Below are 17,968 nucleotides of genomic sequence, written 5' to 3' on the forward strand. Positions count from 1 at the left end.
TGCCTGGTGCCCAGGTGGGGGCATGGAGCCACTTCCTGTACAGACCTGGGGAAACTAGTGCATGCAGAGTTCACACGTGTTTAGCTACACATGCGCACATACGTATTCTACATATATATGAATATATGCTTCCCACGTACACACAGCAGGAGAGGGCTGGCAGAAGGAGCCGAGGCTCTGGGGTTTCCAGGGTAGGACAGGTGGAGCTCCGGCATCGGCAAGAGGGCCGAGCCTGGGCCAGGGCAGCCGGGGGAAGCCAGGAAGGAATGGACCCTGAGCGTGGCCTGCTGCCCAGCTGGACGTGTGTCCTTGTGAACGCCCTCCCGGGTGTCTGTCCCCACAGGCCCCAGTGGTCCTGGGCCTTCCTGGTAGCAGCATCCTGAGAAGCCCCCAGGGCTGGTCTCTGAAGTACGGCGGGTGGGGGGCCACTGGAATGGGTTTTGAACAGGGTCTGGCCCTCGTGGGGACATTAAAGGGCATGGCTATTTCACTCTCCCATTTCTGCTCTTTGTGTGGAGCTGGGGGGGGGTCTGTCTGGGCCCGATGTAGTGGGGCTGACCTGTGGCCCTGTGGCGGGTGTCATATAGGAAGAGCCTCGCCTCAGTGCCACCTGCACCATCATCCTGCCCTGGCTGGGTGGACAGATGGAGCCTAAAGGCTGGTCTTGAGAAGGAGGCAGGGGGAACATCGAGGACCCCACCCCACAGCTGTGCCTGCCCACTTCCCCCCTAGACGGCCCCCTCCTGCCTGCACCGAGTCCTCTAACAAGCGTATAAATGCAATAACACAGGTAGAGTAGAGCCGCTTGGCAGGTGACCATGCCCCACCGTCCACTGCCCCATGATGCCTGCAGGGAGACCCGCTGTGCAGCCCCTCCTCAGCGGATCTGATCCCAGCTTGGATCTGAGCCTAGTGGCAGGGGGCAGGCTCCCAGAAGGTGGCGGTGGGCACCGTGGGAACATGATGTGCCCTTACCTGGCAGTGGCCACAGGAACCCTGGGCCTGAGTGGAGGCTGAGTCTGAAATAAACTCTGTTGTCTAAAGGCTGGCCTGGTGTCCTCACCTGCATGAGGCTGGGAGAGGCAGGGGCTTCCCAACAGGGCGTTGGGGGGTGGGGGTAACAGATCCACAACCCCGGGCTTTCCAGGGAGGAGGTCGGGAGCCCCACGTCCCCCTGACTGGGCCCACCTGCCACCACCATGCCCTAGTACTGCTGGGCTCGTCTCACAGCCCTGCCCAGGTCCTGCCCCATCCTAGAAGACCCTACGCTGGCCTTCCTGGGAGCCCTGATCCCAGATGGACACCCGGGGGCTGCAGAATGAACCTCCAGGCCTGGGCTGCCAGCCACAGTGCACGGGGCAGGCGCAGCAGCGAGGACATGCGGGGGGAGGCCTTGCTCCTCAGGCTGACCTCCCCAGCCAAGGAGGGCCCTTCCTCAGTCCCCTCTCTGCAATGGGTCCCCCACCTCCAGAGGGGTGCAGAAGAGGCTGCGGGGAGGAGGTTTCTTCCTCTGGTCACCTCCGGTCCACAGCTCCCTGAGCCCACTTTGACCAGGTGTCCAACTGGCTGGGGCTACCTTTTTCCCAGCTGTAGGCGAGGCTCTCCAGGGTGGGCTGGAATGGAACAAGGCCCTGCTGGGCCCCAGAAGCGTTGCTTCAGCGTCTGTCATCCTGGACCTCGGGAGAGCTCGCTAACCACCTCCTACCCCAGGCTGCCTTGTGGCTGGTGAGGGGAGACACAGATCTCTTTCAGCCCTCTTGGTACTCGCCCTCCCCAGAGTGGCAGCCCCCATCTGTGTACCCACATCTAGGCCCGGACAAATCTGGATAGCCCCCAAGGGGTGAAAACACCCAAAACGGGCCCCACTGCCCTCACACAGACCACCTGAGCTACCTACCTGAGCCAGGCCATGTGGAGAGAAAGGGCCCCACCTGCAGCTTCCAGCCCACATGCCCCACAGGTGCCAGCGCTGCCACTCTGAGTGGTCACTGGGCCACCCACCCTCCTCCTGCCCTCCATGCTCCTCTCAATCTCTCCATTTGTGGCTGGTGCCTTAAAACAAATCAGCCAACCCCCCCTGACGTTACGGTGGGTGTGGGAGGGAGTGGAGGTGGCTGAGGACAGGTCTGTCATCTTTGACCACAGCCCGGCCTTTTGACTCTGTGACCTTCCACCCATGCCAATACCTTGTTATGTATCGATTCTTTATTAAAGGACATTTAGGTTGTTCCAAAATTTTTGTGACTTTAGACAGCAGGAATGGAACCCTCGTAAAGCCCTTCTGCACCTGTGGGCACAACGTTCACGCCCTTTTGTTCGTGTCACTGTGATGAGACGGGCTCGACATTAGCCACCTTTAACCATGCTTACGTGTGCAGTCAGTGTGCTGACTGTGCAGCCATCACCACCGTGCACTCCCAGGCCTTTCATCTCCCCAGAGTCAGTTTGTCTCTGCCAGACACTCCTAATTCCCCGTTCACCCTCCCCCAGCTCCTGCAACCACTACCGTACTTTTTGTCTCTATGAATCTGACCGCTCCAGGTGTGTCAGTCAGTCTCCTATTGCTGCGAACAGAATACCTGAAACTGGGTGATTGATAAGAAAATGACATTTACTTCTTACAGTTTGGGAGGCTGGGAAGGGCAAGGTCGGGGCTGCGTATCTGGTGAGGGTCTTCAGGCTGGGGGCTCTGCAGAGTCCTGTGGTGATGCAGGGTGTCACCCAGCGAGGGCTGAGCAAGAGCATGTGCTAACACACTTCTTCCTTTCCCCGTAAAGCCCCCAGTCTACTACCCAATAACCCATTAACTCATTAGCCCATTGACCCACGAGTGGATTAATCCACTCATGACGGCATAGTCCTCACTATCCAATCACCTTTCAAATGCCATGTTGGGGATGAAGCTTCACTTCAGCTTTGCAGGGGACAAACATTCAAACTTTTGCAGCAGGCACCTCGTGTGAGTGTGGTCGCACAGCCTCTGTCCTTTTGTGTCTGGCTATTTCACTCAGCATCATCTCAGAGTTCATCCACGTTGTAGCACGTGTCGGAATTTCCTTTTTAAGGCTGCATAATATTCCACTGTATGCATGGACCACACTTTATCAATTCATCTGTCGATGGGTACATGGGTTCTTCCACCTCTTAGCTATTGGGAGTCATGCTGCCGTGAACACGGGTGTACAAGTGAATGAGTCCACTTCTGTTGCTTATAACACAATAATACCTGGAACCGGGTGGTTTGTAACAAAATGAAATTTACTGCTTACAGTTTCAGAGTCTGGGAAGTCCAAAGTCCAGGGAACACATCTGGTGAAGTTCTTCTTTGGTGGTGGTGACAGTGACCCAGGGGTCCCACATGGCAGAAAATGGCAGTGCAGGTAGAGAACTTCTCATGTGCTCTTCTTTTAAAGCCCTCAGAACCATGCCCGTGACCACCATTAAACCATTAACTTAATCACCTCTTCAAGGCCCCACCTTTCAATTACCATATTAGGATTTCCCACCCTCTCAGCACTGACACCGTGGGGAACGATCTTCCAACACATTAAGTTTTGGAGGCACACAATTCAATCCACTGCAACAAGGGTCTGTTGGAAACCTTGCTCTCCGCTCTCCTCGGCTATACCCAGAGTGGAATTGCTGGATCATCTGCAGGGGGCCCAGCTTAAGTTCTACCAGGCGCCACGTGCCTGCTGCACCCACTGCCAGCGGGTCACGGGGGACGTGCTTCTCCCCCACCCTGGCTGACACAGGGTAGGGCAAAGCCCTCTGGTTCTTGCTGGTCCAAATAGGGAAAACTGGCCTCTCCTGGTCGTCCCGTTGCACTGATCCTACACGTGATTTTCACAAGATTCTTCACCACTCGGGTCTCGCCTCTTCATGTGGTTAGTCCATCTCTCTGTTGACTGGAAGGCCTTCTCCCTACTTTTTGTCAGATTTCTTTATGTATTTTGCACACTGAGCCTCTGCTGCTTTCGTGCATTGCAAACGTCTCCAGTCGGTGGCTGACGTGCCTTTCACTGTTTCTGGTGCACAGCAGTCCTGAAACCTGAGCTCATAAACATCACCATTGTCCCTTGACTACTTTTGGAATCTTGGTTGGAAGGATATCCTGCCGTCCTCCAGGGTAATATTCGTGGCATTTACTTGCACCTGGGCCTTCAATGTATCTGGAGTTCAGGTTTCTGCAGGGAGTCAGCCAGGGATCTCACAGTCCTGCTTTCCCACCAGGAGACACAATGGCCTTGGCATCAGGATGAGGACCTCCCACCGTCTCGCCTCCCAGCACAGCCTGTTCTGAGCTGTGTCTGCCTGCACCTGCCACAACGCCACACTGCGTCTGTGACTGTGGCTCTGCACTATCGCTCCAATTTTCCACATGTGCTCAGTTACTGGAGTCCCTTCCAGGGAAATGTTAGAATCAGATATCTCTGAGGCCCCATGGGATTCTGATGCTCAGGAAAAAAAATTGTCAGGACACCCAGCGCTGGGTTTATATTACTTTTATTATAGAACTACTTTTAAGGCCTAATCAAATACCAGATATAAAAAGTATTCAGTGCATAAAAGTACACACTAATGCCAAATCAGACCCACGAGGAAATCTGGAAAACAGGAAAATTCACATGGGCAGCATTGTCTCCAGGAAGAGATGTGTCCACGGACAGGGCCTCTCTGGGAGGCCCTGCCCCACAGCGAGGCCTAGGCTGTGCCACTGCAAGGAGCTACCCCGCCAGGGCTCTGCATGAACTCCCTGGAGACCCTGAGCCTTTGCTTTTTTTTTTTTTTGGCAGTTGGCTGGTACAAGGCCCTTGACCTTCGTGTCATGACACCGCTCTCTACCCAACCGAGCTAACCGGCCAGCCCGTGCCTTTGCTTTCTGAGCAGCTGCACCAGCATCTTAAGTTCCCCTGTCCTCATGTCACGAGCCAGTGACTCATGCGTGGGCTTCTTAGAGTGCGTGTGGTCATGTTACAAGGCTTTAAAACGTGTGGGCTGGGGGTCTGCTTTCTGTTTCCACTCCAGTATCCTTTCCCTCCTACCAAGAGCAGGAAGCCCCTCCTTGGGGCCCCACCCTAGAATGCATTCCTGGTGTGACTGCCAATCACCTCCCCAAGATATGGGCAGGGGCCAGGTGGAGTCTTCCAGAACTGGGCAGAGTGACTGGTCCAAGAGAGGGCAGACATGGTAGGCCACTCCCTGCTCTGGACCCTCCCTCTGGGCTGCTTCTGGAGGCTTGCTGAGAAGAGCGAGGGGCTACCTGACACCTGCCTTCCCCAGGCTCCACCAGTCTTGGCAGGAGACAAGCATGGGCTTGTGGTGGTGCAGTCAGTGCCGAGGTGACATCCCCTGGACCCACCCCTGGCACATGGGAACAGAGGCACAAGGTAAGTCCGGCTTGGCGTGCTTGAGGGGAGCCTGTTCAGTCCCCTCCTCTGGACCCTCGCAGGCACCTGCTACTCCCTGTCTTTCCAATGTCCTGGGCATTGGAGCTGCCAACTTGGGCCAGAGCCTGCTTCCTTGTCCCATCCCCCATCTCCAGCCACAAACACTAATGCCCACCCATGGGTCTGTCATCCTCTGGCTAGACCCTGCCAGCCTGGAGGCAGACAGTGGACCCAGCTGCTCTGGTCCTCCCATCAGTACTGCTGACGTCCCATCCCAAGGCGAAGGCACCCTCGTGCCCCCAGCCCACTGCCCTGGCCTCAGCAGCCTCACATTTTAAGGACTGTGAGGGTCTGCATGAAGGGGGCTGGGGTCTAAGTTTCCAGACTCCACCCAGCCCAGCCTCGGTCAAAGGAGAACCAGCCTGAGCCATGCTGGGAAGAGGGCTGCATCTAGGCCCTGGGACGTAGGCCACCTGGAGGGCTGCCTCTGGTCTCTGGGCAGTGCTCCCACCCCCACCCTGAGGACTGTCTACAGGGCAAGGAGGGCTCCCCATGACACACATGCACACCTTGATAGAACCCCATCTCCCAGTCCGAGTGCCCACATCCCAGGCTCACGTGGTAGTCAGGCTGAGCTCACAGAGGGCACTCGGGGTGACCCCACATATGCAGGGTGTTCTCAGAAAGGAAGCACTGGGTGGACAGTGCCTCTGGTGCCCACAGGCTCTGAGGGATGGTCAGGACTGTGATGGGCAGAGAAGAGCTCTGGCACTGCGGGCTGAGGTAGGTGGAGCAGCTGCAGAGGCCTGGGGAGGCTCAGGAGCACTCCAAAAATGGGGTTCAGCAAGAAAAGCAGCAGGGGCGCCCAGACACTGGAGGCCCTGAGGCACCGCCAGCCCCATGGGACAGAAGTCCCCCAGGAACGGCTTCTTCCACTCATCCTTGGATCCTGGCATAAGCAAGTTCTAGAGACAGGAAAGGAAACAACAAAACCAGGGCTGGCTGGCTCAGCTGGTCAAAGTGCAGTGTTGTAACACCAAGGTCAAGGGTCTGGATCCCTGTACTGGGCAGTCAAAAAAAAAAACAAACAAAAAACCCCTCAAAATATATAAAGAACTTTCACAACTTCATAAAAAGACAAACAGCCCAATTTAAAAATGGACAAGGGCTGGCTGGTTGGCTTAGCTGGTTAGAGCGTGGTGTTGGTAACACCAAGGTCAAAGGCTCGGATCCCTGTACTGACAGCTGCCAAAAAAAACAAAACCTCTTCATTGGTGCATGACACCATGTCCTGTGATCCTCACACACTTTGTGTCTCAGGGTCTCCAAATAAAGGCAAAACCCCAGGTTCAAGGTCATTGTCACCCACTCTGGCAGAGCCCCGGGTGCCCCCTTTACCTGCCCCCCACCAGCATCACCATCGATGCATCGCGAACCTAAGCAGCACGCAGAGGATGCCCCAGTACTCCAGGGGCAGGTCCAGGAGCTCTGCCATGAAGACCTCAGATTTGCCCCCAGCAAGGCCTTGGGAGGAGGCTCAGCAGGCAGGATGGGGAGGGGACCAGTCCAACAGGTGCAGCTCTGGATACCCCCACCCTGGGGCCATGAACCCATATCAGTGAGATCCCTCCCCCCCCGCTGCCCTGGGCCACTGACCACACACCTGTTTGGTCACGAGGCCTTCTGTGCTCTGGCCCCAGAGGAGGAGCCACCTGCCCACTGCCGCCCCCACAGCAGCGTGATCACGTAGCCCCTCCCTCACCCGCCAGGGGTGGGGGGTGTGAGAGGCAGGGGGCCAGCCCATCGGAATAGGAAGCCACTCAGGACGGGAGCAGATGTGTCAGTGCAACCCGAGGGCACATGGGGTTGGGGCTGCTGGTCAGTGGTGAGGGCTCGACCCCAATCAATGTGATAGGGCCTTGGGGGTCACCCTGTCCTGTTCTCACCACTGTAGACAGGAGAAGACACAGAGAAGCAGGCCACAGGCAGACCCACAATACGGCTGCTGTTTGGCTGCTGTCCACACCATCCCGCCGCCCCCATGCAGGCCGCCCACCCTGGACTCTGAATGTTCCGCGGGACGTGCACCCTCACAGGCTCGCCCGTGCCGGGAGCCAGTGATGCTCACGCACACGCATGCTGCCCTGGACCGGGCTCAGCTGTGGTGTGGACTGACCAGCAGGCACTCTGCAATGTCCCAAGTGAACACTAGGGTGCATGCATACACGTGCCACAGGTATCGGGGCCACCCGCTTCCTCCTCCATCCTCTTCCTTAGAAACAGAGAGAAACAACTCCCCTAAGGAGGTGACAGCAGGTGCCACCCACAGCCCAGGGAGGAGCTGGCTCAACCAGCTCCAGAGCATTGGGGATGCCTTGGTGGCAGTGCGGGTGAGGCTAGGTGAGCAGGCAGACTCTCTGCTCTAACCCTAACCCCTCCAGCTCCCAGCTTCGATGCCCACAGACGTACACTTGTGTGGGACAGGACCCTCTGCAGGCCCAGAAAGCTCCCTGCATGCGTAGGCCCAGCCTGTGGTCTGACCTCAGGATTCTGGGTCCTCAAACACCTCCACGCACCAACATGGGGCACCGGGCTCAGGTGTCCTCCTCTCCTAGACCCAACCCTCGGCCCTGCCTGTGCCAAGAGCCCCAGATCCCACGTCACTCCACCCATGAGGACCCTACAGTGGGTGAGTGCAGGGTGCTCCTGACTGTGTTTGGGGGTAGTCAGGGCCTCCTGCTTTAGGCTGGGCTGGACAGGAGGCAGAAGCCAGTGGATTGAAAGTAGTGGGTGCCCAGGGAAAGCTCCTCACCCTTAGACTCAGCCACTTCAGCTGTTCCCAACCATGGTAAAGTGTTCTTAGCTAGAGCAGAGGCTGGTGGGACCTCCATACTGGCCACCCCCTTACCCGCCAACTTGGCCCCTAGACCTCCTCTGGCCTCCCTGCTCTTTCCAGTCAGGCTTTTTTTTTTTTAGTTTTGTGACTGGTAAGGGGATCGCAACCCTCGGCTTGGTGTCATCTGCACCACGCTCAGCCAGTAAGCGCACCGGCCGTCCCTATATAGGATCCGAACCCGTGGCGGGAGCGCCGCTGCGCTCCCAGTGCCGCACTCTCTCGAGTGAGCCACGGGGTCGACCCCCAGTCAGGCTTTAAAGGACTCTCTTCTACCTGCTGAGCCCATGCAACTGCAACCTAAGGAAAAACGCTTCAAACGCAGCTTGGCCCAACGACACCCCCGATTTTCTTCACCAAACCCAGCACCCCTGAGCCACCATACTCCCAGGAGCTCAGCCAAACCCGAGGGATCCTGGGTACCCCTCTGCCTCTTCCAACTTTCCTGGATAGGCGGAACCCACCCACACTCCCCCATGCCTGCGGTTCCCCGTCCCTGGTCTCCGGGACCTCCAGGGCCCCAGCCATCTGACCAGGGACCCACGATTCCTGGCCTACCCCCAGGGTGGGTTTCCAGGGGGCTTACTCTGAACCCCAGTTACATCTCTGCTCCCACCCTTCCACTGTCCCCATGCTCTTCTCATCTCTAACAAACCGCAGTCCCCTTTCCAGGAGGTGTGTGGTCTGGCCCCCACCCCAGGACATGAGCCCCACGGGGCAGGCACTGGGCCGGGCATCCCTGTGTTGTTTCCCCAGTACCCAGAGTTAAAACAAGAATCTTAAGAGGCTACCGTTTTGAACTAACCTCCTGCACTAGGCCCAACAGACCAGACTAAAAATCTAAAAGGAGTCGCAACCGCCAAAGTTGCACATCACCAAACCCAGATTAAGATGTTTGACCTTCTGGAAAATCAGGAGCGATAACAGCCAGTTTTCCGACCAGACCAGTTTAAATCTTCAAGGGCATGACACTGAAGTTCCCTCTGCTTTAATCCTAGCACAGAACCTGACGCTAAGTAGATGGTCACTCTCCCGTCCTCGTCTGTCTGTCCGCTCCTGGCAAGGACAGGACCTGAAATGACCATCTGCGTGTCCGATGTCTTCAGCCCGCTTTGTGTCCAGAGGGTCGCGCTCCCCCGCTCAGCTCCTCGGAACCCTCGCTCTACCCCTGGACGGTGGGCAGCCGAGTTCAGAGTCGCGGCCTTCACACTCCGTCTGTCGTCCTACGTCCTCCGGCAGGGTCGAAGCGGGCCAGGGGCCTGCTCGTGCGGCGGCGGCACCGGCCGGGGCGGACCCTCGAGCCTCCCTCCTGCGGCCCTGCGCCAAGCTCAGACGGCTGCGGGCCCTGAGGAGCCGGTGCAGCGCACGGTGACCGCGACCCTGACACGGGTACCCGTGCCCAGCGCCGCTCGCAGCCCCGCCCCCGAGCCGCCGCGGCACTTGACCCGAGGCTGCCCGTCCGCGCACCCCGCCCCTCAGCGCGCACGCCCCGCCCCTCAGCACGCACGCCCCGCCCTCACACAGCCGCCCCGCCCCTCAGCACGCACACCCCGCCCTCACACAGCCGCCCCGCCCCTCAGCACGCACGCCCCGCCCTCACACAGCCGCCCCGCCCCTCAGCACGCACGCCCCGCCCTCACACAGCTGCCCCGCCCCTCAGCAGGCTCGCACCGCGCACGCGCAGACAGAGCCGGGCCCGCCGCGCCATGGCGTCCGAGCGGCTTCCGAGCCGGCCCGCCTGCCTCCTCGTGGCCAGCGGTGCCACCGAAGGTGAGCCGCGGCCCAGGCAGCGAGTCCTTCCTCTCTCCCTCGGGGCAGCTGCTGCTCGGCACCATCTCGAGCCCTCGTCCCCGTCACGGCGGGATCAGCCCGGGGTCACGCCGCGGGGAGGTGGGGCCGGGGTCTCCCGCCGGAAGTCCGGCCCGGGAGTGTGGCCGGAGACCGGGGTCTCGCGCCGGAAGTCCGCGCCTCGACGTGGGCCTGGGGGTCGTGGGTCCGCGGGCTGCCGCTGCTCACCGGCGGCCCTGGTGGGAGCAGGCAGGGCGAGGAAGGGTCGCGCCGGGCCGGCCGTCCTCGGGGAAGCACGGTGAGGACGCGGGGTGGGGACAGTGCTTCGGGAGGGGGCTGAGGGCGGTGTGGTATGTGGACATCTTCCGGTGAGTGTGTTAATTGGTAAGAGAGAGTACAGATGAAAGTGAGGTGGAGAAGTTGGGTTCTACGTTTTAAAAAACGTAGAAGGATGTGTATTACACCACCTAAAGAGATGCAGCGGTCGCGGTGGGCAGGGCCGTGTGCTTTTCCTGGCGGGACCCCCGTCCCTGGCAGCCTGGAACCTTCTGGATTGGGTGTGTGGTCGAGTTGTTTTTTGAAAGGGCCTTTGATGGACAGAAGGGAGCTGGGAACACCGTGGTGGGAGGGGCAGAATCCTGTAGCCCTTGTGAGGAGAGGGAGCGTGAGTGTCCCCCCTGGGGGTGTGCGGAGGAGCCAGGACATACCCTACTGTCCGGGACACTCTTGCCGCAGCCCCACCTCCATGGGGACAGGCTCTGCTCACTGCCGCCCTTCCCTGGCTGAGCTCGGGGTGTGGGCGTGGGGGCCTCTGTCTCTGATGGGTCAGGGAGTGGGTGAGCTGAGTGTGTGGGAACCTGACACTTATGTTTACTTTCCGGAAAGGCCTCTAGTGGCCATGTGTGAGGGTGGGGTGAGGCTTGGGCGGAGGGTGGGGGTAGGGTAGGGACAGTTGAGGTGGGCTGGGTTCTGTCCCTAATTCTGGCTGGGGGATGGGAGGTGGAGGGGCCAGGCTGGGGTGAGAGCCCACCCTGGGGGTGCAGGGCCACTGGTTGGCTTACACCCTCTGACCTTCTGTCTTCTGGACCCAAATGGTGGCAGCCCCAGCCCCAGGGCTGGGGGAAGTGGGCTGCAGGATTGGGGAGAGGGGCTGCTCCTCGGGGTGGTTCTGAGACCAGGAGCAGCCCGGGGAGTCTGGGCAGCTCCCTGCCTCCTGCCTCTGGGGTGGGCACTTTTGTTGTCATGTCCACGCCCACCAGGGACTTTCTCCTTCAGGTGTGTCTGCCCAGTCCTTCCTCCACTGCTTCACGCTGGCCAGTGCTGCCTTCAACCTGCAGGTAGCCACCCCAGGGGTAAGTCCAGCCACCCCCACCCCACACACACTGGAAGCTCAGGGTCCCCACTTCTCTAGGGGCAAGGCAGATGGCTTGGGGTGGGGGGGGTCTGTAGCCAAGCCCCAGTAGCTTCCTTAAGTCCTGGGCTCTGACCCCACTCTTCCCGTGGGTCTGCGAGCAGCAGATGAGGCTAGGCCCAGCGTGAGGACGTGCACGGATGTTTCCACTGGAGGAATTCTCGACCCTCTGGCATGGGGCCCAGGAGTGTCAGACGTAGATAGGTCACAGCAAGGATGGCTTTTGTGTGTATCCCTTTGCACATTTCCAGGTCACCTCCAAGGTGGGTGGGATAATTGCTGCTGCTTTATAGGCAGGGGATTGAGGACTAGGAGGGAGTGGGGGTGTGGGGGAGCCTGCGGCTAGACCTCGGGGTGTGCCGATATGGATGTGGGATGGCGCTGGGCTCACACAGGGGTCTGGCCCACTGGTCCCTCCTCAGCTGTGGTCCTTTGTGCCTGGCCCTGCCTGGTGGCTGCTGGGACAGGCTCGTCTTTATGGCACAGTGGCCGCAGGAGGCCTCTGCCCGGGGATGCCGTGAGCGTGTCTGGGCAGTCAGTGCCTTTGTGGCCCAAGGGGCTGCCATGGGGTTACAGATCTCAGTGTTTCCAGTCTCCTGTGAGCCGTCAGCAGGGACATCCTGTCGCTGACACTCGGCCTTCGGGCTCTGCTCCTCCAGGGGAAGGCTATGGACTTCGTGGACGTGACCGAGAGCAGTGCGCGCTGGGTGCAGGACTTCCGCCTCAAGGCCTACGCCAGCCCCGCCAAGCTTGAGTCCATCGATGGTGGGCCGGGACCGCTCCCCACCTGAGGACATACCCCTCCCCTGGGACAGGGCGCCTGAGACCTTGGGGGTTCAGGGGTTTCACATGGGTTTTGGGGTTTCAGTGTGCTCCTTAGTTCTGCTCTGAAGCCACCCTGCGGCTTCCTGCAAAGCTGTGACCATTCAAGGCTGCCCCTCATCCCACATCCTAGGCTCCTGAGTTCCCAAGCTCTTCTGAGGAAGAGAGGGGGTGGACCTGGAGACTGGGGAGTCGGGCTGGCCCATTGGAATCCTGCGGGGCCCTCGGGAGTGCAGACCATGTAGAAGTGCCAGGTGATACCACCTGGCAAGAGCAGAGAGGAGACCAGCTGGTCCCTGTGGAGGGTCAGCCCTGGCTGTGCCTTTGGGCCTTGTTCCGCAGGGGCCATTGCTCTGCGATTGAAGCATGGTCTGTGGTCTTCACACAGGTGCCCGGTACCACGCCCTCCTGATCCCCAGCTGCCCTGGGGCCCTGGCCGACCTGGCCAGCAGCGGGTCGCTGGCCCGTATCCTGCAGCACTTCCACTCCGAGAGCAGTAGGTGACCCCTGGGACTCAGGGGCCAGGGTGGACATGCACATTCACAAGAAGTGCGTCTCCAGTGGAGGAGAGGAGGGAAGATGCTTGGGGAGGGGTGGGGTTGTGGACCTCTGCTCAGGCCACCACAGTGGCTGTGTGGGGAGGACCGAGGGCAGTAAATGTTGGGTCATTTCACGAGCCAGACAGGGAAGGTGTAGAGAGCCTCAAAGATTCTGACCACTCTGCCGTCCACACGCACCAGGGAGGGACCACCCCTTTGTGCTCATCTGGTCACTGCCCTGATGACCTCTATGGTGGCTCTCGAGGGAGCTGGTGGCTGTGCCTTCATGGCCCCTCCACGGCAGGGAGGCATGGTGCTGGCCTGGTGCCTGGTGGGCAAGTGCGGGGCTTGAGACTGCAGGGGCTGGGAAGAAGGCTGCCCTGGCCAGGGCAGGGCTGTGATGCACATGGGCGGGGCTCACACAGGGCACAGTGTTCTTTGTCAGGGGAGTGGGGCCTTCCGCCCCAGCTGGGCCTGGACAGGCAGCAATTGTCCATGGCCACCCTAGCCGTGGGGACGGTGCCAGGCAGCCATTGGGGAGGAGCCAGGCCACCGAGGGCCGTTGCCATGGCTCTGCTGTGCAGCTGGAGCCGGTGTCAAGGGGAGCGGTGGCTGTGTCATGTCCTGGGGTTTGGTGAACAGACCTGGAGCAGCTTTGGGACTCTCTTCGCTGTGCATGTTTCTCAGGCACCAAAACCTGAGGGGATTTGGGCCCTAAGCCAGAGCCTAGTTTGGAAGCAACAGCTCAGGGTTTGTCCCAAGAGAGAAGGGTGGCTTGCAGGGCGCTCCATGGTGGGGTAGGGGTGGTCCAGAGCCTCAGGCCCGCCTTGCGGTGTTGCTTTCAGAGCCCATCTGTGCTGTCGGCCATGGCGTTGCTGCCCTGTGCTGTGCCACCAGCGAGGACAGGTCCTGGGTGTTCCGTGGCTACAGTCTGACTGGGGTGAGTACCTCGCAGGCAGAGGCCAGGGTCCTGGGTCAAGTACCACCTGGAGCAGATTCCCTTGGCACCGGGGCCGTTGGCACCATCTCCCTGCTGTCCCCATATCTCCAAGGCTACTTTGTTCTCTTGAATTGAGAGCATGTATCTCGTGACTCGGGGCACCTGGGACCAGAGCTGTCTGTCAAGCATAGGCCTATGAAAGCAGTGGCGGAGGCATGGGCAGGCTGGGGGCCCTCTTTTGTTTTTCTTTTGGTGGCTGATCAGTACAGGGGATTTGGGCCCTAAGCCAGAGCCTACTCTTGAAGCACCAGTTCAAGATGTGTCCTGAGGGAAGAGGGTGGCCTGCAGTAATAGGGATTGGGGACCTTCTCAGACATGCCCATGGGTGGAGGTGACTGTTGTTGCCCAGACAGGCATTGTGGAGGGCTCTGTCCCCCGAGGCTGGCAGTCCTCTGTGCCGCCTGCTCTGCCCCTTGACAGCCTGGGACGAGGACGGGGACTCCACAGCCTTCGCATGTGCCAAGTGGTGCTAAGAGCCTGGTGAGGCATTTCCTTGGGGACATTAGCCCCTACAGATGTGAGGCCTGAGGGCAGCGAAGTGTGGACTGTGTGGGAGCAGCAGGTGCAGAGGCTGAGGTGGGGATGGCCGCGAGCCTGCTGCCCTGGGGACGCCAGCTTTCACTGCAGGAAAGTGGGAGGCTGGTAGGTGAGGCTCCCCACTCGGATTTGACCTGCCTGGCCCCTGGGGCCAGCCTCTGGGACAGGGCGGGAGCTGGGCAGGGTGGGCGGGCTTGGCTCAGGGGCTCCTCCTGCAGCCCTCTGTGTACGAGCTCGTCAGGGCACCCGGCTTCGCTCGCCTGCCACTCATCGTGGAGGACTTCGTGAAGGACTCAGGCGCCTGCTTCAGCGGTGAGCCTGGGAGGTGCCCCCCACTCACAGGAGACAGGGTGAGGGCTGCCTGCTGCAGCCTGGGGGGAGCCAGCCAGGCCAGCCTCCTGGGTGTGTCTTTCGTCCCCCATGGTCAGTGGCTCAGACCCAGGCAGGCTGACCTACCTGCTGACTGCAAGAGCCCACCTGGAGCTCAGGACCCCTCTCCGTGGGTGGGCTGGGACTTGGGGCACCGGCTGAAGCCTGTGCCCTCGCGGCTCCTCAGCCAGCGAGCCTGACGCTGTGCATGTTGTGCTGGACCGCCACCTGGTCACGGGCCAGAACGCCAACTCCACTGTCCCCGCTGTGCAGAACCTGCTTTTCCTCTGCGGCAGCCGGTGAGGACTCCGGGGTAGGGGCTGCGGGTGGTTCCTGCCTCGTGACCTGCCCTTGTGCTGGTGCCCAAGCCTTGACCAAGTGACCGTCCATAGGAAATGAGCCTGCTGGGTGGACACAGCTGCCTCGAGACAGCCCAGGCATCCCCAGAGGCAGCTGGACTGCAGCCTCCTTCCTCCTGACGAGAGGCCCTTGATGACAACCCGGCCTGGCCCCGTGGGGTTGTTGGAGGCTCCAGGAATCAGCCCTAAGGGTGTCAGCGCTCATGGAGGGGCCAAGCCCCGTGATTCCCAGCATCTCCTCCTCTGGTGGGAATGGAGACCAGGGCCCTGGGTGCCAAGGGCACCATGCTGGCTGCTCAGTGGTCCTCTGGAATTCCGAGTTGAGTGTTCCAGAGAGAACTGGTTGGAGTGCTGAGAACACTCACAGGCCCTGCTGTGGCCTGCCCTCTGCCTGCCCATCCCATTAGCCTTGGTTGGGTGCAAGGACCAGCTGGCTGGAGCTTGTGCATGACTTCTTGCCTGGCCAGAAGTGACTGGAATATTCTGGTAACCACAGCCCCCAGCCCATAAGCTGGCTGGTACTGGCTGCACTTTCCTGCTGAAGAAATCTGCCCTAATTTAACCCTTGCCTGCTGCGTGGTTTCAGAACCTCATGGAGGCCCCATATAAGCACTGGGGGTGGTACTGGGGGCACCTTGGGGTGGACACAGCGATGTTACCCCATCCCATCTACGTACTGGGAGAAATACGTTTAGTGGGAAATGTCACTTGCACCGCCGTGTCTTAACCACAAGAGAGTACTGCTTCTGGGTTGCAGCAGCCACTGCTGTGAAGAGCAGACACGGCTGCTGGCCCGTAGGAGGCGCTGGCACAGGTGGCAGTGAGTCCTTGCCTCTCAGGCCTTGGACAGGCCTTTGCTGGGGCCCGAGGTGGCTGTCGGGCCAGTTGGCACCTGCCCTGGGCTGCAGCCCTCTGGCGAGCTGCCCATTGGCCCCAGAGTATGGCCTCCCGGGAGGCTCAGGCTCGCTTGTCCCCTACCCCCTAGTTTGAATCTCCCTTTCTCCTACCCTCCTCCCCATCTTGGCTTGACTGACAACCACGGCCATTCCCTGACACCAGCATGGCTCCCGGTGCCAGTGAGCCCCTTCGTGATCATAAAACTGTTCAGTGAGGAAAATTCAGAACCAAGTGGAAGAAGGAAACAAGGCAGCCCCATCCCACCCTGAAGGCCGTGTCCTTCCAGCCTCGCGTGTCTGCAGACCAGCTCAGGAAGGAGCTTGCTCAGCACTGCTGTGGGGCCTTGGTCTGTCCCGGTCTTCCCTTATCACGGTGTGGTGTGGACATCTCTGGATGGAAACTTATTTTTTAAAAAATTAAGATCATGGGGCCGAGCCCGTGGCGTACTTGGTAGAGTGCTGCGCTGGGAGCGCGGCAACGCTCCCGCCGCAGGTTCGGATCCTATATAAGAATGACTGGTGCACTCACTGGCTGAGTGCCGGTCACGAAAAAACGACAAAAAAAAAAAAAAAAAAAAAAATTAAGATCATGCTTTAATGTCTTAGTCCGTCAGGCTGATACAACAAAATACCGTAAACTAGATGGCTTATAAACAACAGAAATTTATTTCTCATGGTCCTGGAGCCTAGAAGCCCAAGATCAAGGCACCAGTAGATATGGTGTCAGGAGAGGGCTGCTTCTTGGTTCATGGGAGGCTGTCTTCTCCTCACCATGTCCTCATGTGGTGGAAGGGGTGAAGGGGGTCTGTCTTGGGGCCTCTCCATAAGGACTAATCCCATTTGTGGTGGCTCCACCCTCATGACCTACTTACTTCCCAAAGGTCCCACCTCCTAATTCCATCACTTGGGGGTCAGGTTTCAGCATAAAAGGATTTGGGGGACATACTCAGACCTCAGCAGGGGAGATCATGAAGGACTCACAAAGCAGTTGTGAGCCCCTCCGAGGGGCCGGGTCAGTGCTTGAGTGCAGAGCTCCAGGCCAAAGCGCCTGTGGCTTTGAAGTGGTGAGGTGGGCTCTGACAAGGGGCCTGCCCCCCAGGCGGGGGAAGAGGAGATCAGGGGGACAGAGACCCCTGAAAGGCAGCAGCAGGGTGGGCAAGGATTTCCCCTTATGCCCACGTGTTTTAAAACAAGACTCCTCGTCTACTCAAGAGAAATAGAAACAGCCTCATAGAAATGGTACATGACGTCCACAGCAGTATTCACAATACTGAATGGGTGAATTGTAGTTTCTGTGCAATGGAATGTTATTACCAATAGTTTTAGTATTGATACTAGCAGTGGAGTGTCCTTTAATAATGGGTAATGCTGATTCCACAGAGTGGAGTATTATTTGGCCATAGAAGGAATGACGTTCTGATAGGTTGTACAACATGAGTGGGTCTTCAAGACATCAGGTCTCAGCATGAGGGTCTCAGGCAGTGGCCTGGTGGTCGTCTGCAGGTGGGGGTAGGGGCAGACGGGCATGCACAACTGACATGTACCAAGGTTGTTGATTCTTACCACAAGTGGGTAGGCTTTGTGAGTTATAGCCACAAAGTCCTCTGGCACCCAGAGCTGGCCTCCATCCCTGCAGACGCTGGTGCTGTCGAGGTTGGGAGCCAGAGACCCTTGACATCCCCTCAGGACAAAGCCCACTGAGCAGCTCAGGGTGAGAGGCCCGGGCTCCTGTGGGAAGCCTTGGTTCACCCCTGCTGAGGGCGAGGGGGCCCAGCGGAGGCAGGGTGTGTGCAGAAGGCTCTGCCCACTATGCTCTGGGGTACCCCAGCCTCAAAAAGCGTTACCCCAGCAGGCCTCGGTGTGATCTGGGCCTGAGAGTGGTGGGGAGCCCTGTGCAGGCCTTGGCCAAGAGGCAGTGGCAGGTTAGCTAGACTGAGCCGGGGGGCAGGAGGTGCCATCCCCGC

General features: G+C 59.4%; 1 protein-coding gene across 6 annotated transcripts; it reads left to right on the plus strand.

The window, feature by feature from the left end:
• Positions 1-9,922: 9,922 nt before the first annotated feature.
• Positions 9,923-15,670, plus strand: GATD1 (glutamine amidotransferase class 1 domain containing 1). Of its 6 annotated transcripts, none has more exons than XM_063093728.1 (8): positions 9,923-10,053; positions 11,347-11,423; positions 12,142-12,247; positions 12,693-12,800; positions 13,689-13,783; positions 14,599-14,692; positions 15,023-15,048; positions 15,142-15,670. In XM_063093728.1, exons 1-8 carry the CDS (start codon positions 9,990-9,992, stop codon positions 15,226-15,228), a joined length of 657 nt encoding a protein of 218 aa, XP_062949798.1. In that variant the 5' UTR covers positions 9,923-9,989; the 3' UTR covers positions 15,229-15,670. The 6 variants fall into 6 exon arrangements, with proteins under 6 accessions (XP_062949798.1, XP_062949795.1, XP_062949796.1 ...); XM_063093725.1 differs by having other exon boundaries at positions 14,937-15,048; positions 15,142-15,231; XM_063093726.1 differs by lacking the exon at positions 14,599-14,692 and having other exon boundaries at positions 14,937-15,048.
• Positions 15,671-17,968: the final 2,298 nt, after the last annotated feature.

The sequence above is a fragment of the Cynocephalus volans genome, chromosome 4, assembly GCF_027409185.1.
Source record: "Cynocephalus volans isolate mCynVol1 chromosome 4, mCynVol1.pri, whole genome shotgun sequence".
In the NCBI taxonomy this organism is placed as follows: Eukaryota; Metazoa; Chordata; class Mammalia; order Dermoptera; family Cynocephalidae; genus Cynocephalus; species Cynocephalus volans.

Coding starts and splice junctions, on each gene's coding strand:
- GATD1 (XM_063093726.1), top strand. CDS start 9,990: ATGGCGTCCGAGCGGCTTCCGAGCCGGCCCGCCTGCCTCCTCGTGGCC. Junction 12,248..12,692: donor CAAGCTTGAGTCCATCGATG/GTGGGCCGGGAC, acceptor GTCTTCACACAG/GTGCCCGGTACCACGCCCTC. Junction 12,801..13,688: donor GCACTTCCACTCCGAGAGCA/GTAGGTGACCCC, acceptor TGTTGCTTTCAG/AGCCCATCTGTGCTGTCGGC.